Below are 27,279 nucleotides of genomic sequence, written 5' to 3' on the forward strand. Positions count from 1 at the left end.
ATCCAACAGGAGACATACAAATCTCAGAGGGATCAGGCAGCGAGAGGCCTGGATCTCTCCTCCTGGCTCTGCTCAGACCGGTACACTGGAAGCTGGGAGCTGATTGTCTTCCTGGCTCAGCAACAGTCTGTGCATGCATCCTCCTGGGGCTTCCCCAGTGCCTCTTCTCCAGCGGGAACCCCGGCCAAGGAAAAGCATGCCTAAGAGTTTAACTGTTGACTCCTCAGCCCTTCTTCCAGACCATAAATGCCCCAGTTAGACTTCACAGAGGGTAAAACAGAGTAGGCATAATGCAGTAGTTTACACGTAATAACAGAAATGTTAATTTTTTTTTATATTAATAGTATAAGTTGGTTAAAGTTAGGAGGGAGGGATGGGACATCACAGTTACTAAGGTTTGCCAACATATCTTACTCAGGCCCATCTCCTAACTGCATTTAGCTTCCTGTTTTCTGGTTGCATGTAGCTATGCCAAGCTTTAGCTATTTGGCTGGAATTTAGCTTGGGTGGGGTCTCTCCTTCCTAGTGAAGTTTTTGGATGGATGGCAGGGAAGTGGGAAATTTCAGCCCAAACCCTTTGGCTGTTTTAAAAAAAAACATACTTGAAAAAGCCACATTATTCATCTCACATTAAGAAGGCCGGCAAAGCTTTGCTGGAAAGCTTCCTCCAAAGATTTGAGCATTGGCTCTGTGTTGCATGTCTGTATTATGCCTTCACTATGGGAAAGTCAAAATTTAGCCCAGGTTAGGTTTTCAGTATTACTCGAGATTACAGTGTCATCATGCTCAGGAGAGTCTTGGTAGTTTTGCAGGTAAATTCCTTGAAGATGCTGCATTGGCTTGGTCCTGCTGTTGGTACATGGGAAGACCAAGTGCCTGGGACTGATTTTCTGTCCTGGACTTGGTGGGAAAGAGATTTGCAGGTCTTTCCTCTTCAGTGAGGATGGCAGAAGGACAAGCAAGAGAAGACTTTGCCCACATGTGCAAACCTGAGGACTGTCCCAGGGGCTTATTTTGGCCTTCCTTGGGAGGTCTCAGCTCCTGTGGGTGGGATGCTGGGCTGCAGGAGGCTGATGTGCTGGTCTCCCAGGAAGTCTAGGCTGGCCTTCCACTTGAGAGAGAGGCCAAAGGCCTGTTGGGGCAAGCCCAAGAGAGGGTGTGAGCAGATCCCTCCACAGGCACTTGACACAGCTATCTGCTGCCAAGCTCCTCCATGGTCTCTTTTCAGCCATTGGAAAGCAGGTGGCACATCTGATCCACCCAGCCTGATCCACCCAGCCTGAGGTAGACGCACAGGAATGGTGCCCTGTATGTCTGTCTCCATCAACGCTATAGCAGACCTGGCCTGCTGGCTCAGGGAGTTGTCTGTAGATGACACACCGTTTATGGTGACCAGACATGCTTCTCCAGCCTGGAGTCACCTCATGGAGATGCATCACTGTCCCCTTGCCAGTCTGCATTGTACAATCTGCAAGGGAAATGTTGCTACATTAATGATTTTGCTAGTTCAGATTTGCTTACGATTAGCTCAAAGGCCTCTAACCTGGCTTTTGGTTTGTTGATGGCGCTGGGACGACTGTTGGGGGGATCCATCTGCAACACAGGTGTCTCCCTCTATGGATCTGGTGGATGAAATTGGACATTCAGTGGGCTCATCATCAATTTTCTCCTGAAACCTGCAACCACATAGTCCCTTTGCTCTGCTTTATTTGGTCAAGGGGGGACTTCATAAAGAAAGAAGTCAGAAGCCCTTTCTAAGGATTACTCCTGCAGTCGGCTGCTGCACTGCCGTGGCTGAAAACCAGGGAGGACCAGGGTGTGCAGGGGGAAGACCGCTTGCAATGCTCTGCAAAGAACAGGCCATGGGATGGGCCTGGGACACAGCCCAATATGGAGTAGCAGCAGGGTGGCAGGAGATCAGTGGGGTTATCCTCTGTGGCCTGGGTCTCACTTTCTCTGGTTCCTTGTTGCAGGCAGGGATCCTGCATCTGTCGGAAGCACCTGGCTGCGCCTAGTGCTATAGGTGTGGGGATGCTGCATGCTCTGTGACAGCGAGGGATGCACACGGATGCATGTGGAGAAGAGGTAAAACTGCCATCACTGCCTCGAGGAGGGACCTGCCCCATTTCACGACTGTGGCATGTGCAACCCTCAAGGAGTGGTTCTTCCCAAACCCATCCCATGCAGGGCTCTGAACTCCCCAGTCCACCATGTCCCCCGCTGTGTGGAGCAGGACATGGAGAGCGGGCCAGATCCTGGGTCCAAGATTGCCTGGGCTGTGGGGCTGGAGCAAAGTCAGCACGCCATTTGGGCTCCCCTTGAGATCGGTCCTGCTCAGCCAGCAGCTCGGCACGTACCCATGTGGATCTGTCCATACCCAGGTCATAGGTGGGTGTTTGGGGTCAAATCCCACCTTTCCCTTGCTCCTTGCCCAGGTGCAGAGGAATCAGCAGCAGGGAGGAGGCTGCTGATGTCTCCATCACCTGCACAAGGTGAGGGGTTGTAAGAGCAGAGGTGGCTGCAGCCCGGCACCTCTTGTTACCAAGAATTAGTAGACCCCTGCGCTAGGCAAGCAATTAATGATTTTACTGCTAATGAGAGCTGCAGCTCAGCAAGTCAGAGCACCCAGAGTCCATTGCTGACATCTGGGCACCCTCAGGGCTTCTCAGAGGTGAGTTTAAATGATCTGCTTGAGACATGAGGTAGGAACAGAATTAGGGGGAGAACCCAGGGGTCCCATCTGCCTGCTGTAATTGATTAGCCATGCTTCCTGTGCAGGTGAAGACAAATATTGTTTTAAAATAAAATCAGCTGTTATCATGCCTCAACCTGAACCCCATACAAAAACTCCTACTTCCAGAAGAGTTCATTTCTGGTGGCACTGTCGTCACTTGACTGCAGCTGCAGAGGTTACAATGGAGAAAAGCTTCCACAGCACTGTGGGGCTACAGCCCATGGCTCAGGATGGTGCTTACAAGACTGGCAGACTTTGCATTGATAGACACGTTCACCAATAAGGTGCTTTTTATCAAAAAGCTGCTTGTCTCATTTGGTGCAACACAGTGTCCTTCCCTTGCCCTACGGAGAGAGCATCCCAGGGTATATTCAATAAGGATGCTTTTGCCAGAGTCTTAGCTGGCAACTTATGACACCCTTCAGCAGTACTTGTGTGTCAGGAAAAGCAAAGTGTTACTCTGGCAGGCAAGAAGCTCTGCAGAAATGCAAAGTCAGCAGGGAGACTCACACAGGTTGGCACATCACAACTGCTTAGAAGTATTTAAAAAAATCCACACCTATCTCCTATTTCCCCTATTTCTCCTATTTCTGGCAGGCAGGGAGTACTTGGGAATAGCACCCTGGTAGCCAGCCTGGGAAAAGCAGCCGTGCCACGTTCCCGTCCCCAGCCCTGGGCAGCTGCTGCCACAGCTGGGGCACTAACAGCCTGCAGAGTCCGGGTCCCCTGTGCTTCGGGCTGGGGCTGTCTGAGAGGAGCAGGAGAAGGTGGGTGCCTGGGCCCCTAACGGCTCAGGACCACAGCAGCATATTTTCCTCTCCAGATCTCTCTGTGCTGGGTAACGAGCACTAATCTTTGTAAAAGCAGTAAACCCCAGTATGGTCCTTCCTTGCTTTTATATTGAGGGATCGAGAGGGTGGGGGGCATTTTCCTGTGCTCTGCTTCAAACTGCTGCCCTTCTGAGATGCTGTTGACAAATCCGTGCCTTTCTGACAGCCCTCGTGGGCGCTCATGACGTGGTTTCTTTTCCGTTGTAGGTAGTACTGAGCCGGAGCTGAGCGTGGGGAGGGAGCCCGTAAGCGCTGGGAGAACAAACGGAATATGAGCGAGAACAGCCACTTTCCATGGTCTGTTGCAGACCGCCAAGAGCTGCATTCCTCAGGCTCAAAGCCGGCCACGCTGGCCTGCAGCGGTGGAGACGAGCAGCTCAGCCAGCCTCTGGAGCCTGCCAGCGGGAGAGCCAGCCCCCGGGATGATGCTCAACCCTCCCGAGGAGCAGAGGGGCAGCACAGGGGCCAGGGGAACGAACATCTGGAAGCGGCAGCGGAGCTGGGTGAGAGGCAGGGTGAGCAGGGACCGGGGACAGACTCCACCAGCGAGAGCGGCCGTGAGGACGGGCCAGTGCTGGCGAACGGCGTGGACGCAGAGCTGGCTGTGGGGCAGGAGCAGATGCCGCTGCAGCAGCAGGACGGCAGCATGCCCAGCCAAAGCAGCACGGATTTGGGGGAGAAGGGCTCCCCCGCCCAGGAGATACCTAGTGAGGCCATCAGCAAGGAGCGGTGGCACGGTGTCCTGGGCTTCTCAGCTCTAAGTGGCGAAGAGCCGGAGGAGCAGCTCGGGTGAGTGTGAAGCTGTTATAACGTTGGCTCATTGCTGATTTCCGTGTGTTGTTTCTCAAGCCTCCTTGGTTCAAGTTACTCTGCTGCATGTGTAACTCATCAGTTTAAAAAGCTGCAGCTGCTCTCATGGCTGACTGTGGCTTTTCACTCTTTTTCTCTCTGGGCTTCTCATACTGCTTTTCCCTGTTACAAATGTAGAAAAACTGTGATTAGAGCCAGTGTCTGCCTACAGAGTCACTAAAGTGAGGGAGAAGCTTTTGGGATCTCCAGAGTGCTGGGTGCTGGATGTGCTCACTTTGGGGGTGTCCCACTTGCAAGTTAGAGAGTCAGCTGCAGCACTTATGGCAGAGTTACCGGACATAACTTAGGACAAGCACGACAGCCGGGGAACGATGCGGAGCGGGGCTTGTCCAGCAGCCTGGTATATCCTGGAAGCCCGTGGCAGCATGGCTTGCTCTGGCAGACCCTGCGCTAGCAGGTTACATGTTTGCATCCAAAGGACCGTGCCGCTAGTAAGAGAGGGCAAGGCACTAAGCTTTGCTCCCTGCTGCACCTGTGGCAGGTGTTACAAGTGCCTGGGTGGCACAGGCATAGCAGTGAGAGATGAGAGACACAAGTGTCATCCTGTTCTCAAGTGCCTGAGACAAACCAGCACGTGTGTAATGCCCCTCTGTACTGGCAGCCTGTTTTCACAGGAGAATGCTCCAGGCTGGGGGACACTCATACTGGTGCAGTGTCCACAGATGATTTTATGCCTCTGCAAGTGCCTAGACTCCCTGGGGCTCTGTAGGTTGGGAGTGAAGGGAAATAACCAGTCACAGGGATGAGGTGGGGTGCTTCCCGTGCCATCCCTGTGGGAGGAGTACAGATGCTTCCTTGGCCACCAGAAATCATCTAGGGTCTGTATTATAGCCAGCTGGGCTTTATGGCTGCTGTGAATCTCATGGCCCTGCCTACCTACCTGCCCTGGCATGGGAGAGACACTGCAAGCAGGACGGGGCTGGAGAAGAGCAGCAGAAGTTGTCACAGAGGAGCATGGCCTTCTTAAGAGCAGAAGGTGTGAAAGGGACAGGGTGGCCAAGAGGTGCCTCTGAATCACCTCCTAGTTTTAGTCCAGTGCAGGCTTAAGGCTGAGCCATTTGTTCGGAGTGCTGGCAGGAGTGTCAGCAGAGCTGGGAAGCCACACAGCATGTGGGCTGACAACAGGCATCCCTAATTCATTGCATCTCTAGTGCTGAACAGGCTTCTCTACGAAAAGGTGGTGGTTTGATTTACCCAAGGTCCCCAGCAAGAAGGAGCAGCACTGTTTCAACAAGCACAACTGAAGGTATTGAAGAAGAAGAGTGTCCAATGCAGGCAGCTGATGTCCAGAGAGCTAGGGGAGTCCACCCCCAGGCAGGTGCCACAAGCTGTGTAGGCTGTGCAGTCAGGACTTAGATGTCTGCAGCTCTCTCAGGTTGCAAGGGAATCGTATTTGCTTGGTATGTGGCTCCCTGGCAGAGATCGTGAGTTCAAGATGAAGCTAAGAGTGGTCAGGGAATGCTGCTACAATCACTGGAAGTGCAATTATTTTAAGGTACTAGGGCATGAATTGGGAGAAGTGGCAGGCTGAGGCTTTGGAGATGATGCAACCCGACTGGGCTTTGCATGCACAGTCCATGATCTTATGCTCTAAACATATTCACTTGTATAGCAAATAAGTATTTTGGCAAGCTGAATGCACAAGGGACAAGTGACACACTATATTCAAAGGCAGAAGGGCAGCTGGAAAACTTCAGAGACAGAGCAGAAACCTGGGAAACCACTTATTGCCTATGGATTGGGTTAGCTTGCTGTGTTTGCGTTCGTTAGTACTTTGACCGCCCATCTTTAGGCTAAATGGCAGAAACGTGGTTAAGCAAAACACAGCATGGAGCTGATCTATCCTGACCATAGCTGACTGTCTGGCTCTCCTAGATCAATGTGGGACAGGAGTAACAAAGCTGACAGATGTACCGAGGCACTGAGAGGTCACTGTCATCCTGCATCATCTCTGAGTTTCCCCAGTTCTTTCTTTACTCCCCTGTGGTATGTTGCTGTTTCTGTTATGACCCATTCTGGATGTAGGAGAACCTGGGGTTTCTCTGTCTCTGGCCTAATATTTTACCAATGAGCAGTCAGCTATTCATTCCTGGGGAAAAAAAAATCACTTGTCATCATCTGCATGTTGGTGCTCCTATGATGCATTTTGTCCCTGGATCTTAAAGTACTTTATGAGAAAGGGTTGAGTCTTGCTCTTCCTGCTGAACCAATGGAGAATTAAGGGGGAAAAAGTTATCCAAGGTCATCGACTCCATGGTGAATCTGGACAAACAAACCATGATTGCCCCGCTGAAGGTAGATTAGTGCGTCTATGCAGGAAATGGTTGTTAAAAAAGTCAAGGAAATAAAGCCAAAGCTTTAGTGCTTGTGCGGCAGTTTGTGTTAACTGAATCCCTTTTACCCCCTTTCCAATTTATCCCATGGCATCTATTAGTATGCCAGTATACCATTTGTCAAAGCTCCCTTTTCCGATCATTGGGGCTATGTTGCCTAGAGGTCTTTCTGCTTCCCAGAAGCCCCCCAACATTGGCCCTGCTGGTCTTAGGGAGGTTGCAGCTCTGCAGTCAAACTGAGAACTTCACCAGTAATGGTATTCTCTGCTTTCGGCTCCATGAAATCATAAAAAAAGGTCAAACTTGTTAATAGAGGAATACCCACATTTGGCTTGTAGATGCACCCGGTGCTTGCAGGTTTGGGACTGCTGCCTTTGACCACATGTTTTTCTCCCATGGCAACATATAGCCGTTGAGAAATTAAAATTCCATTAAATAAAGTTTCAGAAAAACTTTGCAGAAAGCCTGCAGTGCACAGGCGAGAAAGTCCTGATTTCCATCATGTCCTCTGACAGGCCTCCCCACTCCACCAACACAGCAAACTAGGTTCTACTTTATTACAACTAATTAACCAGCGAGAAGTGAAATGTAAACAACTCAGTGCATAAAAACCCAGTACGGTTCAGTTGCAATAATAACTAAGTGCATTGCTCTGCACGCCTTGCTGTAAGCAATAAAACAGCATTTCAGAGATGACTGGGGAAAGCAGCACAGGCAATTAGATACAGTACTACTTCAATACGCTTACAAAACCTTGTGATTACAATGCAAATAAATATACGACTCCTTATTTAAGTAAAGCAATTGCCTTCCCTGCTGTGTAATAAGTACACGACACTTATCTGTGGGGAGGCTATGCCAGGTTCCTTCACACGAACAAGGTCTTTTGCTGTCTCCCACCTTAGCCTGGCTTTGCTTGAATTAGATGTGCTCCTGGGCTGGTGTAAGCTAGAAAGGTAGAAAGCTGGAAAGTCTCTTTGTCCTCCGTCTTCTCTGGGACCACGGGAGGAGAGATGTGATGTGCCTGCGTTGTTGGTGCCCACTGACCCATCCAGGACCTCGGCTCCTGCCCTAGTCTCTGCAGCCTGTCCCACGTGGCCTTTGCTGGGGCATTTGCAGGGACACAGACTTTCTCACTTTGTTGCCTGCTGTATGACTTTGGACTCAAGGGATAAATAAAGAGCTGGAGCTCTGTGGTGTGAACAGCTAATGGAAATGACTTTGTTCAGTGTGGCGCGAGAGCAGGAGCTGTCTGGCTCGGGATTATGGCAATGTGGGACCTGCTAAGTAATGTCCAGGAGGTGCACGGCTTGATGGCTCTTGATGGGCTTGATACCCAGGAGCAGCGAGGAGAATACCTACAGACACAGCTGCAGTGCACAGCACCCCTGGAAACACATGCTGTGCACCAAACCCCAGGGCATGCCGTCTGGCATGGGTGCTCCTGCACAAAGACATGCTGGTGATGGGAGTGAAGTGGTGCAGGCTGAGGGGCGGTGTGATGGCTTTCTTGTAGGACCTGGGCGAACCACAAAGGCCCAGGGTTTTTCCTTGATGTGGGGAGGACACAGATGGTCTGTAGGAGAGGGGACATGGAAATTCACTGGGGATGGAGGCTGTTGCAAGAAGATTGGCAATGGGACAACCTGCCAAGGCAGGTCTGTTATTCCCACCGCTGGGTGCAATTAAGGCTGTAAAGTCCTTCCTGTCACAAGGGGATGAAGTTTTTTAAGTTCTTCCTGCTTTGTGGAAGGAGGGGATCTTTTCTGTACACAAAGTCATGGCCAGGCACTGCAGTTCACCCTGCGGGGATGGATGGATCTGTAAAGACAAGCATTCCTGAGGATGAGGGGCTTTTGGGGCTGCAGCAGATAGTCTGTGGAGCTGCTGCTGTCTGCCTCGTTTCTGCTTATGTCTGGTTTGCTGCATGACCAGCTCTGATGAACCGGGTGAGAGTTTTCTTAAGCCCTGAGCTCCAGGAATCAAGGGATTATGTGGGTCTACAGATTCATGTAAGCTTTTAGCCATGTAGTTGCAGAGCTAGGTTTGAAAACAGCATCTCTGATGGCTCAGACATCAGAGGGTACTTTCAAAGCGTGCAAAAGCTTGTTTGTCAGGGCCTGTGAGGTCTCATGAACATAGTGTAAGCCATGCATGGTTGTCTTCCTCCTCACAGAGCCCTTCAGGTAGGTCTGTCCTGCTCCCTGTTCCTGCGGCAGCTCACCAACCCGTTGGCCTGGCATCCAGCATCATGAAGACGGGAAGATAGTGTGGCATAGCCACTTCATGGGACCCTGACCCGCTTGGGTTCCTCAGACTCTTGGAATACTGAGAAATAAGAAACCTGAAACCACTGATTTGTCCTCTCCTCTTCAATGGCTCTTGCCCTGGCATGTTAGAAGCAGAAAAATCTACCTTTGTTCAAATCCTCCCACTTTTCTTTCAGAGATGGGGGACAAGAAGTCTGGTAGCTGACTTGTGCCCACTGCCACAACGGGGCTATGTGCACCTCTGTCGTTGGATTCTTCCCTCCTTACACTGCTTTTCTGTTAGCTGTCCACTGTATCCCCTCTCATGCTATGACTGTTGTGGTTGTCATGGATTCCTGGGGTAAGGAGATCCCTGTTGGCAGAGGACCTCCTATCCTGGAGGTCTGGGTCTTTAAACACACAGTCTGTAGCAAACAAGGGTGATAACCTTGAGGACTTCCCTATGTGAAGGGATGCCAGGTCCCATTTTGCTGCCTGGAATTACTGCTCAGGTAAATGCTGAGTTCTTGCTGCCCATGCTGATGAGGGTATTGGAGGACAGCCGGTCCATGTGAGCATCACCGCTTGGGCACAGTGTATCCTGTGCTGGCCATGAGAATTGGCTTCCTCACAAAAATGATGATGATGGTTCCCAGATTGGGTGTGTTATCATTGGTGGCAAGGTGTGTATTCCTTAGACCTTAGGGCCACTGTGTCCTGAAATGGCCAGCCATCTTCCACCCTGCCTGAGGCATTTTGAAGAGCTGGGGTTTCCAGGAATGGATAAGACTACATCGGTATATATGGGCCAGTAAATTCAGGACCTTATTAACCTGCTCCCTGCTCAAGAGGCAGCCTTCCCTCCTTGCTACTTGCTTAGCTGTGCAGTGGAAATACAGCAGATCCCTCCTGCCTTGAGAGAAGGAAGTATGCACCCCAGACCCTGTAATGGTACGAGTAGACCTGGCTTCAGGACTCCACTGAGTCTCTGCCCAGGCACAGCAGTGATGTTCAGGGGTCCATCTCCACTGTGAAACCACGGAGCCTCTGTCTGTTGGACAAAATGGGCTGAATGTCTCTGGATCAGGGCATCTGTAAGCTGCAGAGAGCTGGGGGGTTGTGGGGGCTGTCAGGGGGTGGTCGCTTTGCTTTCCCTGTTCTCTGCTGTCTGCTGGTGGAGACAGGGTACAAGGCTATATCTCTCTACCCCTCTTTACTTTTGCTATGAGCAGTTTCATGGAGTGTGGTGTGTGCCTCAGTTTCCCCACCTAAAAGACTGAGCTGATTTGTAAAGTGCATTGAGAAGTGTCAGCACTCCTAGGAAACACTGACATGGCTCTGCCATGTCTGGCTCACAAGTGCTGTGCTGCCTCTGTGCTAGAGCCACTACCTCCCAAGGTCCATTTCCAATCTCTTCTGTGCCAGGTGATGTTCTGCAAGGCTGGGAGTGGGCTGTCGCTGGCACCCTGTAGGAAACATTACTAACAGCAGCTGCATTTGGGCATGCACAGGTACAGCATCTCCTTAGCTGGCACAGGAAACTTGCTCATCCCTATTCCACCCCCAGAATTCATCTCAGGGAAACGTAGACTGCTGCAAAGCGAGATTATGCTCATTAGGAGAGGCACTAGGCACAGTCGTGATGCTGACACAGGGTTTCCAAACTGAGATGACCATAGTGAGGAGGTGCAGCGGGTTGACTGCAACCAGCAACTGAGCACCTATCCTTGCACTTGCTTACCACCTTCCCCTGTGGGATGGGGGAAAGAGTCAGAAGAGCAAAAGCAAGAAGACTTGTGGGTCAAGATAAAAGCAGTTTAATAAGTGAAGGAAAGAGAGAAAACTCCCCACTAAGTGGTGCAAAAGCAATCACTTACCACCTCCCAGCAGCAGACCGATGTCCAGCTAGTCTCTGAGCAATGGCTACTTTGAAAGACTAAACCCACTTTTAAATTTTATTTTATTGTATTTTTTTTCTGAGAATGACATTGTATGGCATGGAATATCCCTTTGGTCAATTCAGATCAGCTGTCTCAGCTGTGTCCCCTCCCAGCCTCTGGCCTACCCCCAGCCTACTTGCTAGGGAGCAAAAAATAGAGAAAGCCTTGACACTGTGCAGGCACGTTAAGTAACAGATAAAGCATCAGTGCATTATCAACACTCTTAGCACAAATCCAAACCACAGCACCATATGTGCTGCTATGAAGAAAGTTAACTCCATCACAGGCGGAGGAAAAGCAGCTTACTGTTCCCCTAGCTTTCACTTGTATCACAGCGTGAAATGCCTGGTTCTGACAAAGCAAATAACAGCAGTGTCTGCTGGAAGTGGGAGGCAGCTTCACCTGAGAAACCCAGGGTGTTTTAGGCAGATCCTTGTAGCCTGGTCTATTCCAGGAAGGGCTGAGCCCTCCCAGCTCTCCAGGGCTCCCAGCACAGCAGGTGTTGCTGGGTTTGACTCAGATGAATTCTCCCAGCGTGGGTTCATATTGAGATGTACACTGGAATGAGTGCCCCTGCATTCCAAGTCAGAGTTGGGATTGCTGGGAGTCATGCATGCTTACCTGGAAGCATGGAACATAGGCTTGTAGGTTCATCCATTTTACAGCCTCCTGTCATGTTTGTAATGCTGTGCCTGAATCTCACAGGCTAGCTGTAAAGTGACATGGAGCCTCCCCTGCCTGGATGTGTGTCCATCACCTTTACATCACTCTCAGTGGAGAGAAAACTGTTTGTAGGGTGCCTTGCACTTCTAGGGTGCCTCATCTAAGAACAAAGGCTTAAGGTACAGCATGCGAATTGCTCCCTAAAAACTTCTGCTTTTTCTTTGCGATAAAAGGGATCAAGGACATTTGCTGCTGACATCCAAAGTTAGATGAAATGTCCTTGATCTTAAGTATTTTCATGCTTTTGAGGTAGCCATAATTGGAGCACTTGAAGGGACAGATAATGGGCAGATTAAATCCATTCTGGCAGTGGATCCAGTAGCAGGTGTCAGATGCAAACATCTCCAGTTCAGAGGTATGGCTTTTTACTGGGGCATGACCAAATTAAGGGTTGGCTGGGCCCCTGGGATTGCTTGTCATAAACCTCTGCATTTTTCAGCTCTAGAAGCTTGTAATAAAATTGGGAAACAGGCAGGTTATACCACAGAAAGGTCCAGAGGGGCTATAATCACAACATCCATTTCTGCCTCTTCTCTTGCCTCCTAGCTCCAAGTGGAACAGTGCAAGCAATTACCTTGACAGTATTTTCTACATTTCCCCCTTTGGTCCAGGTTTGCTTCTGGAGATGCCAAGCTGAGCTGCAGTGAGGATGACAAGGATCATTTTCAATTCAAAGACATCAGGGATGGGTTCAGCTCGACCTTTGAGAAGATCGTTGAGTCTGACCTTATGAAGGGTACATACTACAGCAGTTTGGACTCTTTGGACGTTCTCTCTCTCACAGATGAGACAGACAGCTGTGTCAGTTTTGAGGCCCCACTCACCCCATTGATCCAGCAAAGGGTCAAAGAAAGCCCAGAGCTCTTGGAGCAGAAACTGGCAGCCCAGCAGAGAGAAGCCCTTCACCACACGGCTGCTGATAAGCAAGAGCAGGCAGCAGCAAAGCCAGCGGAGGGGGATTTTGGGAGCCCTCTCAGGCACTCAATTACCAGCAGCAGGTCGGAGAACGTGCTGAGCCGGTTGTCCCTGAAGAGTATCCCCAATGGGTTCCACGTGGAAGGGTCAGAGGAAGATGCCACCAAGATCATTAACTCCATCAGGTAAGGCAGGCTGGGAGTTCCTTGGTCAAAGGGCTCCTTGTCTTATGGAGCCCCAGTCCAGGAGCATGGCTCAGAGGACGTGATAGAGATGGAGTTGCTTTTTTTCCTTGTGCTTCCTTTCATGTGCTGTCATGGCAGAGAGGCCGAACACCAACAGGAAAAATTCTCCTACCTGCAGGTTAGGACTGCAGCTGAGGACCAAGGTCTCACGGCATTAAACCAGCCAGTCCCCAGCAGGCCTCTGTCTGAGTCCTCCCTGCTCTTAAACTGAGAGAGGCAGCCCCACCTCATGGTGCCAGCGGGGCTGCTCAGCGTGTTGTCTGTGGGAACAGCTGGCCACAATGCCAGCTGGCAGCTGGGAGAGGAGCAGCCCACCAGCAGCAGCAGGTCTGCCGTCAGTCCCATTGGCATGACTTGTACAAGTGCAGTTTCTCATCCTCGGCAAATAATCTGAACTGAAAAGCATACTGTCTATCCCTAAGATTTCCTGAATGTCCACAGCTCTGCAAGAGCTTGGTATCCCTTTCCATACCAACAGAAAGAGAGGAAGCTTAAAAAGGTGTTGGGACTGGTTGTTTTGAATGGATATGTCCTCATTTCTCAGGAGAAGTCACCTTCTCTTCAATCTTTTCTACAAATTTGAAATTAAAGTGTTCTATTTCATTTGACCTGAAATGAAAGAGGGTTTGTCCAATGTCCAGTTCACAAATGTGTTCTTATTTTTTCATATTTTTTGGTTAGGACAAGAAGAAATCAAAATATGGAATTTTTGGGGGGTTTCATCAAGTCACATTGCTGCTCCTTGAATTATTTCTTGTTTCTGTGTAGCGATGCCAGCTTGAAAGACGCACTGTCAGACTCCGACTCCGACATGGGCAGCACGGAGCAGCTTGACCAGGGCAGCACGGACACCTTGGTGAATGGCTGCAGGGCAGATAGTGAGGCTGCCAAGAGGCTGGCCAAGCGCCTCTACAACCTTGAAGGGTTCAAGCGCTGCGATGTGGCACGCCAGCTTGGGAAAAAGTAAGTGGGGCTGTGGGTTGCGGCCAGCCCTACAAGGGGGTTGACTGAGATGGCAACATTGAGCATGGCCAGCAGAAACACAGCTGTGGTGGGGAGGGTCTGGGGAAGCACTGGTCGTGCTGGGAGGACAGGACAAAGGCAGGAAGGGACAAGCCTGCTGTTACAAGGGCTTGCTGGATGGAGTTGGGGCTGTTGGAGATCCTTCCAGTTCAAACTGGTCCAAGTCCAATGCTCTTGCAATCTGAATCCTTCAAATTGCTTGCGTGTATTGGGCATTAACTGCCCCAGGCTGCTGCCCACCAGAACCAAGAGCTTCCTGTGTTTGGTAAGGGCCCAGCAAGACCACCCTAAAGCAATCCCCAGGCTGAAGGGTTTGGGATCTGCACCTGGATTTGCGCTGGGCTCCCTGCCAGTCCCCAAGTTTTTAATGTCTGCACCCCAAAATCTTCTTGCTGCAGTGCCTCCTGACCCAGTCTGTATAGATGGCATGAAGGGTTAGATGGAAAGCCAGGTACACACTGGAGGTCCAAGCACCTCAGCTGGTAGATTTGCCTGGGTAAGGCAGAAGGGAAGTAAAAAGTGTTTATCCAAAAGTGGGAAATTTCTAAGAGACAGAGTAACATTAACAAGTGTAGCAGTAACAGATTATTTTAGGATGCCAGTGGGTGTGAGGACACCAATCCCCATCATCCTTCTTCTGGGTTAGATATAACCTGTGTTGCTGGGGTTTTTTTTTAGGTCCTTGAAATGTCTCACTCCTGTCTGGATCAGCAGGACACAACTGCCCCTCAGCAAATACCCAAGTTTCAGTACGAAGGATTTTCTGTGACTCCCAGTTTAGTGCTGGGACAGAAGGAGCCCACGAATGATCTCCTAGAGAGGCTCTTTGTATCATCTGAGAGCATCCTTGTTCTTCTCTTTTGCTGTGGTTGTTTTTAGCAGGTGCATTGCTGTTGCTGCTGACTCAGGTCTAGCATCCTTCTCCTTTCTTGCAAATTTGCCATACCAGCTCACTGAAGGGGGAGGGGGGTGGTTTCAAGCAATTGGTCTCTGGAGGTGCTTCTGAATGTGTTCCTTTGCTAGTTCCTGCAATCCTCACTCAGACCTGCAAACCTCACACCTTGGAAAGCTGTTTGGTGACCCACATTTGGGAATTGACACAGCCTTTAAAAGAAAACTTTTGTTTTGATCAGCTGGGTTTTTTACCTCTGAATCATTTCCCAGCACAAGAACTGGATAGAGCTGCAGGCTCTTGGACCAAGCAGGTGGGTTTGCAGAGCAGGAAAGGAAGAAGGATGAGGATAGGTGTGTTGGTCTTGCTCACTTAAGACAATGTAAGACCAACCTACAGTGGTGGGAGCAGGGTAAGTTTAAGTGATGCTTCCAAGCCAGCTCCATGTAGGAGGTTGACTGGCTAGGAGAGTTGTTCAAAAAGTGAAATCTCATTTTAAAGCTTTTTAACTCATTTTAACCCCTTTTCTTCCTTTTTAAACATTGGCAATTTTCTCAAAAAGACAAAAAACTAAACCAAACCCAAAACCATTCATCATTGTGAAACAAGTAGAAAAGGTTTGATGAACAAGGAAATGGAGGTTGGATATCTCCAAATAGTTTCTTTCCAGCTGATGCAATTCTGTGAAGTTAACCTCAAATCCAGAAATTACCTTCATCTCCCTGAAAAGCACGTGTTTTCACAACTGAACTCTCCATGGACGATTCTTGTTCCTGTATTTGTCTGTGGCATTGTCTCAGCTCCGTCACTACCCACGGTCACATGTCTCTTGCTGGGTGGAGGTTGAACTGTCTCAGCTGCCAGACCATGAAGATGGCAGTGCCAGGCACTTCCTTGCAACGTTTCCCGAGAGAGCACTGTGCTCACCAAACCACGCAGGCAGCAGCAGAGCAGGCAGCAGAGCACGGTTTCAGCATCGCAGCGTGCTGAGAGCTGGGTTTGTCAGAGTCCCGTGGGCAGTACGGCATGGGCACACAGCGTATTTTCCTTCCCTGGAGATTAGGTGAATATTACTTAGCCAAATTTCTTATGTACAATCTTTTTTTGACCCAGGAGACAGTGGGCTCCTGTCTTACTCCTGGGGTGGCTTGTGACCCAGGCAGGTCAGTAAGCACTCTTGGTGCCTGGACCTTCCCAAACCAGGCAGAGGGAAGAAGCGTCAAGCTGGGTGTAAGGTGAGAGAAGGTTTGTAGAAGCTGGCTGTGCGGCAGGGCCACCAGCCTGAGGATGACAGACATGTCCCCATGGGAAACACCTTGCTATCCTGGTGGGGATGTCTCTCTCATGTCTGAGCTGCATGGTGGAAATGTCACGCATTCCTGCAGGAGGGACTGGGACTAGCAGAGAGAGAGAGGAGGCCAATTCTTGAACGAAGAAACCAGAGCAAGCACCTAAGTCCACCTTAGTGTAGGCCATGGTCTTGCCTGGCCAGTGTTGGAGTTCTGTGTCCCAGGCATGCCCAGGGCATGTTACCTGGCTCTGGAGCTCAGGGAGAAGGGTCCCATCAATGCCACTGAGCCCCTAGCTAGTCATAGGAGTTTGTTGCTTCCTAGGGACTGGATGCCTTCACGTGTCCTGCAACACCGTCTGGCTCCCTCGGCAGAGCTGTCAGTCCCTGCCTGGAGCTTTTCCAAGCACAGGAACCAAGTGAGGCACAGGAAGGTGTGATGGGCACCCAGGCTAGGACTGTTGGCACCACAGCAGCTGGCACAGGCCACTTGTCCTGGAGGTCACAAATTCCTATGGACTTCTGGCCTTCAGCAAGACCCAGTGAGCTGAAGGACAGGCAGCAAGGCCTACCTACCTTCCCAGGCTGCCCTGATGGGAGGGTGGGGTGAAGAGGAGCTCCCACCCACCTTCATCCTGCCTGACTATAGATCTAGTTAGGTATGTAAATTAGGGTGTAGCTCCTAGTGTATGCCATGGAGGCATCTCAAGAGCAATTCAGCCCACCCAAGATCTGTGCTGGGCTATAGACATGCCCAGTATTTTGGCTTTAGGGAGTCTTGGGCAAGGCCAGTCCTTCAAACTTGAGTTAAGAAGGGTGAGTCAGATACTGTTCTCCCCTGTTGATCGCTGCAGTCCATGGCAGTTGTTGCTGTGTCCCCAGTGCCCAGAGTGCCCAAGCAGGTTCCCAGGAGACCTGGTAAATAGGGGCCCAAACAGAAGGAATCAGACCTTTTCTTCTGGGAGACTACAACTGCATGTGTAAGGTGGGACCTGAGCTGTGGAAGGGAGAGCATTGGTGAGTTCCCAGCACTGGCACAGCCAATGCATGAGGTCATCTGCAGACTTGGAGCTGAGAGCTTCCCAGAGGAGGCCTGGGGCTTGCTTGGTTCTGCTCGTTCTTTGTCACAGGGGTGAAGATGTGATGACATCTCCTTTCACAAACATGTGGTCATCTTCTGTATCTCACATCACCTTGCTGTAAAGTTTCAGGGCAAGTGCAGAAGTCTCCCTGGGAAGCTGGCAGGAATCTGCACACCAATAATTTTGTTACTGCTTCATACAGACTAACCGGGGGGCCATGGGACAATGAGGACATGTTCTTTCCCAGAGCTAGCAATCCCAAATTCTAAGATTGTTTTATGAGTGTGAGTCCATGTGGCTTCTTAAGGCTTTGAAACAGTCTCCTGCACAAACTCCAGCACCAATACAGATGTCCTGCCTATCAAAACTCATCCTGCACCTCTCCCCTGGAGCTGTCACACTGCTCTGCCTGATCCCACTGTGTGTCATGCTTCCAAACAGCATCCATGCCAGAGGCTTTGCAGCATCCACCTCACAGCAGAAGATGAAACAATGCTGTAGGAAAAGCAATGAGTTCTGCCTGTAACATGTCCTGGGGTGAAACTGGATGTGCAACCTTTAGCAATATGCTTTTCTTTTTGAGGGGAGAAGGAAAAGGAATTTTATATGGCAAAAGCTGAGCATATTGAGATCATCTCCCATTTCTTGCCAGCATTCAATGATTATTCTTGCACTTCTGCTACCTGAGTTGTGTAGATAGAGGAACTTAACAGCACCCATTCTGGCTTTAAAGGCAACATGTCTCCAAGCATCCTTCAAAACCATGGCAGGGGAATGGTTTCTGGAGAAGCATTCAGGGATGAGCAGGGCCAGAAGCTCAGCTGAGCTCTGCTCCAGCTCCCAGGGGCATCCATCTGACAAGCGAGCAAGGTGCTGTGGTGAGAGGGCAGGATGGGAGCCCATGTGGAGTGGAGAGCAGTAATATTGCAGCAGGAGGAGGGGATATGCCCAGCAATGGGAGAGGACTAGCTAAGAGAGAACGTGCCCGATGAGCACAGGACATCCTTATGGCCTCCTCCTCCTCCTGGCTGGTTTGGGAGGAGGCTCTGCCTGGCCGGCAGCACAGCAGAGGGGCACCGGGAGCCAACATCTCGTTCTGAGGTGTCCCGGGCTGGCAGCACTCGGCTGTGGGCACGTTAGGGCCCTTTGGAGGTCTCCCAGCAGCATTTCAAGGTAGGAGAAATTCCCCTGGGTCTGGGATCACGTCTGCAGTGTGTCGCTGGGAGTTTGGGCTGGCCAGGAGGCAGCAGTCTGCTGTTCCTCTTGTAGACAGTGTCTTCTTCCCTGATGAAAGGGCTGACTACTCCCTCTTTAATTACAGTAACGAATTTAGCAAGTTGGTAGCAGAGGAGTATCTCAGCTTCTTTGACTTCACTGGCCTGACCCTTGACAAAGCACTCAGGTGAGCTGGTCTCTGGCACTCCCGCGTAGGGCCTGGGCTGGACGGAGCGAAGCAGCGCGGTGGGTTCCTCCTCCGGGCTTCCCGACGCCATGGAGGCTGTCCGTGTGATAGGAGCAGGGTCCGGGGAGTCCAGGTTGTCATTTAATCTTTGCTTTGGTGTCACGTTTGGCACAAGGTACTGCCACCAAAAGTGGGCTTCGACAGGAGGGCCCACAACCTGCTTCCCCATGGTGGAGAGCAGCTTTCCCAGGAACCCCATCCCGTACAAAATCAGAGCAAGTGGGAGCAACTTCTTCCCTTGGGACGGACAACCCATCCTGGTGCCATCGAGCCAGAGGTGGGTCAGATCTCAGCTGACAGCATGTTTCCCTACACAGCCCAGACTGCCTCCATAGACACCTTTTGCATTGCACCTGCAGGGGCCCAGGGGTGCCAGGCTGGGGGGAGGACAAAGGCCTCCATAGCTGCTCTGAGGACCCCCTTTCCATCTCCCTCCTTAGCATGGGTGCTGCCCAGCAGATTCATCCACAACGTCTTTAAGTATCACTTCCTTTTTGCAGGACGTTCTTGAAAGCATTCCCGCTGATGGGAGAGACACAGGAGCGGGAGCGAGTGCTGATCCATTTCTCCCGGCGATACTGCCAGTGCAACCCAGAGGAGAGCACATCTGAAGGTACCACTTTCTTTCCCTGGCTCTAGTGCCCATTGCACACTCACAGTCCGCCTGTGTCACAGATCCTGAGTGTAAAACCGGCCATCCACAGCCAGGCCTGAATAGCACCCGCTGGGTGGGCAGGGCTGCAGCTTCTCTCTCTGGGGTCCTGCCCTGCTGATTATCCCTGCCCTGGGGGGGACTGGGGACGCCAGGTGCTGTACAGAAACCCCCCCCCCCCCAAGAGAGCCAGATGAGTTTCCTCAGGATCTGAGGGTCTGAGTGTGGGCTCCCAGGGAGCCTTGCCCTCTCAAGTGCATATGAGCTGTGCTGAAGACAAGTGCTCAGCTGTAGCCTCGATCAGTGGCCATGCTTTGCCCAGCACCAGGGGAGGTAGTGAGTGGTTCTCAGGGATTGCAAATTACTGCAATCGTGGCTTGGAAAGTAGTTGCTGGCAGTGGGAAAATGAGTGGCTGATGCTAGCTCAGCCCAAGACCTTGGTCACTGAACGGAAGATGACATTTCCATGCAGATTGAGGAATGCTGTTAGCTTCCCATGCACAAGAGTTGTATTCCTTGCATCTACAACTGCAGCAGGACAAAGTGCAGCTGGGTAAAATTCTGGGCTCACTGGAGCTGCAGATTTTGTTAGCTATTTTCAGCCCCTCATAATTTTTTTTCTTAAAGTAGATGTATTTTCTTCTGACATTTTCAAAGGGAAAGGTCATTCCTGGTGCACACGTGCACACACACATCCAGACATGAGCATGTCCACGTTGGCACTTACATGAATGCCTCTATGCACCTGCTTACAGTCATCTAGAAATGCCCCCATGGGTGGAAATCAGTCTGCTGACCTGACAGCAGTGCCAGTTGCTCCTCCTCCACCCCTTCAGCATGCAGTATGCCACTTGTGTCTGACAGCTCCTGCTTGTCTCGGTCTTGCAGGCTTCCCAAATAGCAGCAGTGCCCAGTGTCACCTGAACCCTCCAGTGCCTCTGCCAAGCTAACTGGACACAAGCTATTCTCAAAACAGAATGATCTCTTTGCTTTTATCAGTGGTATCCCAGTAAAGTACAGATTCAATTTCCCTGTGTTTGTGTGATGTTCTCCCCCACTGATGCAAAGAGGACCTTTCCCTGCGAAGGGTCATCCACGTGTAGACATTAAGCTGCAGGCTGAATTTTCAGCAGCAGTCTCCAACTGAAACATCCCAAATGCCAAGTCCTGACCCCTCTTCAACACCTACCCTTGGAAATGATCCACAACCATGTTGTATCCACCCCACTCCTACAGACAAGGGTCTTGGGACCGTATCTCCCCTTCTGGTCCTCAGGTGTCTGACACCCACTGCGAGGATGTGCACATGCCAACTTGAGCAGAGGCTGAGGTGAAGCACAGGGGACAGATTTCGGACTCCATCCCACACCCTTCAGCATGAGGGTGTTTGGAGGGCAGTGACAGTCAAACAAAACACAAGCTTTGCCATGGCAACGTGGGTTACAAAGCTGCCAATGGAGCCACGCTACGGCAACTGTTCGCAAGAGAAATTAGATCCCAGTTCTGAAAGAGTCTGTGATGACGTGCCTGCTAATGCAAACACAAATGAAGCCAGAAAATTAAACTCTTCCATAACTGCATGGCCCTCAGTGGAGACGTCACTGCGGCTGATAGGACCTGTTTTAAAAATGTTACACTCCTGAACAGTACAAAACTATTAAGAGTATGGAAAACTGGATCTGAAACACATTACTGCTGCTGCCGTCATGACCTATCATTAACGTTTAGGGCTACAGCATCGCATGTGATGGTGATAACACATTTCACAAGGCTGGGCAGGACCACTTACTGCAGACCAAATGTAAACTGAAGGATTAAAACAGGATAGAGCTGCACACAGTAATGGAATTGAATGGGGCTTGAAAAATACAGTTGTAATCCAAGTACTGGAGGGAAGCAAAGTGGCTCCTTCAGGTCACATCTTTTGCAGATACTGCAAAAGCATGCACTAGATGCATGGTTAATTTGAGAAAGATATTGCAAGCTCTTTCTTCAGGAAGCAATTCCTTCTTATTGCATCCAACCTAAACTTGCAAAGGATGTTCCACCAGGATGAAATCTGAGCCACTGTGTATATCTAGATTTCTAAAGAAACACCTCTGGCTGTGATGGTCTATTGGCATAGAGTCATGATAGAGTCAAGGCAGTTTTCTCTGATCAGGGTGGCTGAGAAGGTCTTAAATCCCTCTAAGGCATTTCAGGGCATTGCTACATGCTGATTCAATAACTCTGATGGAGACATGGCTGTTGCAACACCAAGGGTAACTTCAGCCTGTATGATGGGATGTTGCAGATGAAGGTAGCAGAAGCTCTGACCTGCTGACCACTGAGTGGCATGGCTGGTTTTTCTCCCATAGAGTGGTGCCTTGGACACATTATTAGTTCTTTCCTGTACTGATGAAGCCCAGACATGGAAGAACTATATGGCTGTGTTGTGACACTGTGTGAGCTGAGGGAAAAAGTGAAAGCAACTGATCCAAGCAACAGCAAGAGAATAGCAGGTTTTGGGACACCAGCTCCACCTTGGGGCCATGTGGGACATGAATTACCTGACCAAAGTGATAGAGTAAAGCCAGGTGAAGATATCAGCCCAGAACCTTCCACAGAGACTCCAAAATACACACTGGGAAGGCACGTTGTCCGAAGCCCAAAGCTGCTGCTTTTGAAAGTGAAGGAAGCATCTTAGGAATTGATTCTTTCTTGAAGGGGGATGTCCATCATACCACATCCCCAGGATTGTCAGCCCTCGTAGAGAAATACATGAAGTTCCCATGAGAAACCCTTCCTTCCTCAAAGACCATGGTTCTTCCAGGAAAGGGAGCTCATGGGCTCAGTTGCCTTCATCCTGAGCTCATGCTTTTGGTTGCCTTTAGCTGGCAGTGTTTAGAGCTTGGCCTTGAGCATGAGGTGTTCAGGATTTGTCACTGTTCCACACAAATGGTGCCTTTCTCTAGTGACTGACCGGGATGGGGATGGGCCACAGCTGGCTCTCTGTGGCTGCACATCTCCCCCACAAGAAGAGACCAGTGGCACTTCCCTGCCAGCTGGGGGTAAGTCACAGCCTGACTCCAGGGCACCAGTTCACAGAACAGCATGCACAAGGGAAATAAGCCAGGAGCATCATGTCATGTCTGGCTTGGTCTATGGAGCAGCCCATCTGTGTGAGCACACCAAATCAAGATCAGGGCCAAACACCAAGGCTGTATTTTGGCCCCTGCCTCCTCCCTGGTGCTCTCTAGCCCTTTTGTGAGTCCTTGCAAGGACTGGTTCATGTGCCAGAGTGCATTTGCATCTCACTGTTGTGAGGTGGTACATGGAGACTAGTCTCCTGACCTTGAAGAGCTTCAGGACGCAGCATGGTTTTGAAATAACAGGAAACCTGGTACAGAAGAGGGTGCTGTGCTGTCTCAAATGGAAGGAAAACTTCATGTGAGTTTTATTAAGTGAGAGAGCCAAAAAGGCTGCACTCATTTGTAGTAATAATGTTTGTTGAACAACTCAAGAGCTTACAGGCTGCCCGGGAATGATGGCTAAGGGCCTCAGGACAAACCCCTGAGGTGACTGTGATCAACTGGAGGGAAACTAGCTCTGTTTGCCAGGGTCTGTACTCCATTCCGCAACAACATTGACACAAAATGGATATGGAAGAAGACTCAGCGGAAAGTCTGGTCTTTAGAAAGCCATTGACAAAACTGCTTTAAAGCCAATTACCTGATGATCATTTCAGGAAAAGGTAAAATTTGAAAGAAAAAAAGATACTAGTTTTTTTTAACTATCTTGTGCAGTTGAAAGAAACAGGTATTCTTTAAAATCCCCAGACATAGCAACTAGCCTTAGTTTTGCAATAGGTGGGTTGCCAAGACAGCAAACTTCAAAACCATGTGGGAAGGGGAGTAATCATAGCCCTCTGACTTGTGTGTTTCAGATGGGATTCACACGCTCACCTGTGCCCTGATGCTGCTAAACACAGACCTTCACGGCCATGTAAGTAGTACTCCGAGATGCATCCTTCCTTTTTTCCTTCCCAGCACAGAGGTCTGTCCCCTTATGCAGGATGTGTTGCTGGAAAATTGAGATAGGTTGGCAGAGTACACTCAAGCCAAAGGCACCTGCTGACATGAGTTATCTCATACGGGCACAGGCAGTGCAGCTTTCTTCCCAGGACCTGTTGCATGCATCAGCCCTGTCCCAGGAGCTCTCATGGAGAAGTCTTTGCCAACAGTCTCTGTGGAGCTGGCAAACAGCAGCACCAAGTGTGGTGCAAACACCTGAGGTTCCCCTCATCCCAGAAATGGCTGCAAGGGAGTCAGTGCTTTCATACAGGTCTAGATTTGATCTTTTCTTCCCAAAACACAAAGTGAGTCCCAGCTGTTCCTTTTCCCCAAGGTGTAACAGACAGACACTGGAGAGCTTCATACCAGGGAGGCCTCTGGACAAAGAGCAGGGTTGGCAGAGCTCAGGGCCCAAAGGTGTGGTTGGAAAACAGCAGAGGCTGTTAAGACGATCTCCCACCACCTTTCAGAGGCTCTTTCAGGTGGTGTTGGTTGGATTTGTTCCTAAAAGGTCAGCCAGAGTGTAGAGAGGAGAGCAGAGTGAGAGGAAAAATAACTGCAGAAGGGAGATGGGACTGGGCATAGGGGACAGCACTGGGACATTGAGTATCCTTGGAGACCCCTGCCATAGCGTACATCTGGGAGGATGCATGGACTCTGTGCCCTGCTTAGTGCTGTGGAAGGCTGTAGGCACTGTTGACACAGTTGTCCTCCCTGCTCTCCAGCTTTATGGTGTGGACACAGAGCATGGCTGTGAGTTTCAGGGGGACTGTGTTCCCTTTACAGGGGTAGAGGGGCTCCTCAAGTCTTGGGTCACTGAAGTGCCTTCTTTCATAGCCCCTCTAAGAGCTCAGACTCCCCAGAACTCATGTGAAGATAGAGGGGGCATGGCAAGATGGCTTGTTATAGCAATTCATGCATGTGAAACCCACACACCCTTTTTCTGCCCCACAATCCCATGATTTCCAAACTGTGTCATCAGAGTCCTCTTCTGCCTCCAGCTGGTAACAATTTGTTATGCATCTGCAGAGGCTTGCCCTGATTTTCTTCTCATTAGTCTGTTAATGAGGGGACAGTAGGCCATAACCTAGCTCTTTTTTTGCATATTAGTTTATAATCACCTTTCAGAGGAGCCTTTTTCTGTGGGTGTGGGAAGAGGACACTACATGAGTGCTCTTCACCTATGATGGCAAAGATGCAAAGGCCACCAGCCTCACTGGTGCCATCCTGACAGTCCACCCAGGAGACCATCCTCATCATTACAGCACAGATACTGCCTTTACGACAGTGGCAAGGTCTGAACACAGCAGTCAGTGAATGGAATTACTGGTCTCAGCAAAAGCATCCTTTCCAGACGTGCACTGTGGCCTGCACCAAGCTGGTTACGGCTGCTGCAGCCGCATCCTTTGGGGAACAGGCAGCCTATGACCAAGGTTACACCAGCCACTGGGTCCATTCCCACCCACATGGCTGCCAGTAACGTGTCTAGGCAAAGTGTCTCTGCACGCGGTGGGATAGCAGTGGGGACAGCTTCTGGGAGGGTCTCATACAGCATTCATCCTTCAGCCAAAATGGTTGGAGCCAAGGAGATATTTTCATGAAGCATTTCCTGAACAGCAAAAGCAGCATTGCGGCAGAAAACAAACTATGCAACTTCATTCCAAAATAATCTTATTTTGTCTAGTTTTTTTTAATTTAAAAAAATACAAAATATATCTCTGGGAAGATAGAAATTATTGAAAAGGCAAAAAACCACCTAAACCTCCAAAACCTTACCATTTCTATTTTTCATTGACAAGCTGGCTAAGAGGCCTGGTAAGAAGAAATGATGTCATGCTATCTAGGCAAAGAAAAAGTAGCTTTCTTTTGACCTGGTGTAGAAATACCCAAGCTTTTCTTTGAAAAATCTTCTTTTTATTTTTCCACATGTGTAACATTAATTTCTTCTCCTTCTCCTCCTTTTTTTTTTTTTTTTCCTTCTGCTCCTGGAACCTCTCTTTCTGCTCTTTAACCCTTTACCAGGTGGTAAGTGCAGTCATTCTAGTGTTTTGCTTTAAAGCACTGACATTTGACTATTTTTTTCTGTATTAAAAAAAAAAGGATTTTTGTTTGTCTGGATTCCTAAGTGGTTGTGCAGTGTCCTTCACTACGTAGCAGCTGATATACATCACATGAAATTCTCCTTGTGTCAAGAAACCTCCATAAACTGCAGTGTACCTGGGATTGTGTGACTTGATCTCTCACCTGTTTTTGTTAAAGATGCTGTCATGACATTGCGTATCACTTTTAATTTTATTTCCTTTTTTGATGTTGTGTGTGTGTTTCAGTGTTTTACTGTGCGTTGCCATGGAGTGGGAAATTCCTTTGCTTAGGAAAGGGTGGTTGATGTGTCTCTGTAAAGGGGCAGTGCCCTCCAGCAGTGTTTCTACAACGGGCTAGTTCACCATTCCAGCAGCGACCATCACATATACTGAGTCCAGGCTTAAAAGTAATGAGACTGGCTTTAAAACATGAGATTTGCATCTGTGCACACTGGAGTTTTGCCTTAGTACTGTTGATTTTCTACCACAGGTGCACTCAGAGTCTGTTTCCAAACTGTTCAGAAAACTTACTGTCTTTAAAATGAGACACTCCATTTCCATAGAATCACCTGGAGTTGGTGTTTAAAAGTCAGCAGTCACCAACAAACATTACAAGCCTTGTAGTATAATCCAGGTTGTTGCAACTCTCTACCTTGCTGTCCTGTGCTCTGGAGGATCTTATGACAAAAAGTACTCTGCTCCACCTCTGCCCCTTGGAGACAAAGCTTTGGGATGTCTCCTTTTCAACTGTCAGTGTTATCCCTCCTTGTTCAGAACTGCTGGCCATGGAAAGACAGTGACAAATTAACACCTATGCATCACCAGCACTCATGGTTGCATTTTGGTACTTTAGCAAAGCCCAGCTTCTGGAGACACATTGTAATGTGACAAGCTTTAACATTTGTTCAAAAAGCAGGCAAGCAGCTCTCATGGCCACTGAATAAAGCTTGAAATGGGATTCCCCAGCAGCTCCTAACTCCACTTATCCATCGCTATTAATCTTACAAACCCTGTGATATTCTCCTTAAGCCAAGCTTATGGTTTGGTGTTAGCAATACTGCTGTGTTAGTAGCACTGAGAGACCTGAAGAGCTCTGAGATAGGCATCAGCTGCAGAGTGACACATCTGCCCACAGCACCTTTGCATGGCCCAGGGCTCTTTGGTACCCAAAGTTTGTGGGTTTGTTCCCTGCAGCGGGGTGATTTTGTTTCTGCAGCCTAGAACACATCCACTGCCAGATGCATTGGTCCAGTCAGACCAATGACCCTCACTTCATGCTGAAGCATAAGTGTAGTTGTTTGGGTTTTTCCCCTAAAGATGAGTATTTGGGAAAGGTTAAAAGATCCTGAGTAAAAGCAGGGCCTGTAAGGGCGTGATGCTCATGCTGGGAGCTCACAGGAGATGTACTCCACTCACCACTTTGCAGCTTAGATGTTTGAATGCCTGGGGCCTCCAGCCCAGAAGCTCAAGTGGTTTAACACCTCACAGGGGGAGTGCTGGGGAGAGCACCCCAGATAGCCACCCTTCACGGTCTCTGGCCCTCAGGAACCTGCTTCTCCTCCTGGGCCTTTCACATGGCACCTGTTTTTCCCACTGAGCACCCACCTCCCTACTCACCTGCCCAACCTCCTAATGCTGGGACTTGGCAACAGCCAAGGAATGCCAGGCTACAGCCCAGAGCCTTCTGGAGGTGGATAGAGCCATCCTGGACATTTCAGGAGATGGTCTGCAATCATCTTGGGTGAATCAGCTCAGGAGCAGATGGTTGAAGCCCAGAAGAGGCAAGAACCCAACTGTTAAACAGGAGCGTTACACTGGGTTGAAACAATGAGATGGCAGCATCAGCCCTGTCTACCCACCATCAGATCAATCTCATCCTTCCTAATTTATTCTTATGCACTCTAACCA

General features: G+C 49.8%; 1 protein-coding gene across 5 annotated transcripts in view; it reads left to right on the forward strand.

The window, feature by feature from the left end:
• Positions 1-27,279, forward strand: part of PSD2 (pleckstrin and Sec7 domain containing 2) — a 91,503-nt gene that overhangs the window by 42,374 nt on the left and 21,850 nt on the right. For 2 of the 5 annotated variants that reach the window (XM_054841947.1, XM_054841948.1), the window contains 7 exons: positions 1,974-2,085; positions 3,772-4,353; positions 12,291-12,779; positions 13,608-13,802; positions 18,446-18,526; positions 19,087-19,199; positions 23,164-23,224. In XM_054841947.1, coding sequence (XP_054697922.1) covers positions 3,836-4,353; positions 12,291-12,779; positions 13,608-13,802; positions 18,446-18,526; positions 19,087-19,199; positions 23,164-23,224 — 1,457 coding nt within the window. In that variant the 5' untranslated portion in view covers positions 1,974-2,085; positions 3,772-3,835. The remainder of the gene's footprint in view (positions 1-1,973; positions 2,086-3,771; positions 4,354-12,290; positions 12,780-13,607; positions 13,803-18,445; positions 18,527-19,086; positions 19,200-23,163; positions 23,225-27,279) is intronic. The other 3 variants (XM_054841950.1, XM_054841949.1, XM_054841952.1) reach the window with 2 other exon arrangements.

This window comes from Grus americana, chromosome 14 (genome assembly GCF_028858705.1).
Source record: "Grus americana isolate bGruAme1 chromosome 14, bGruAme1.mat, whole genome shotgun sequence".
NCBI lineage: Eukaryota > Metazoa > Chordata > Aves > Gruiformes > Gruidae > Grus > Grus americana.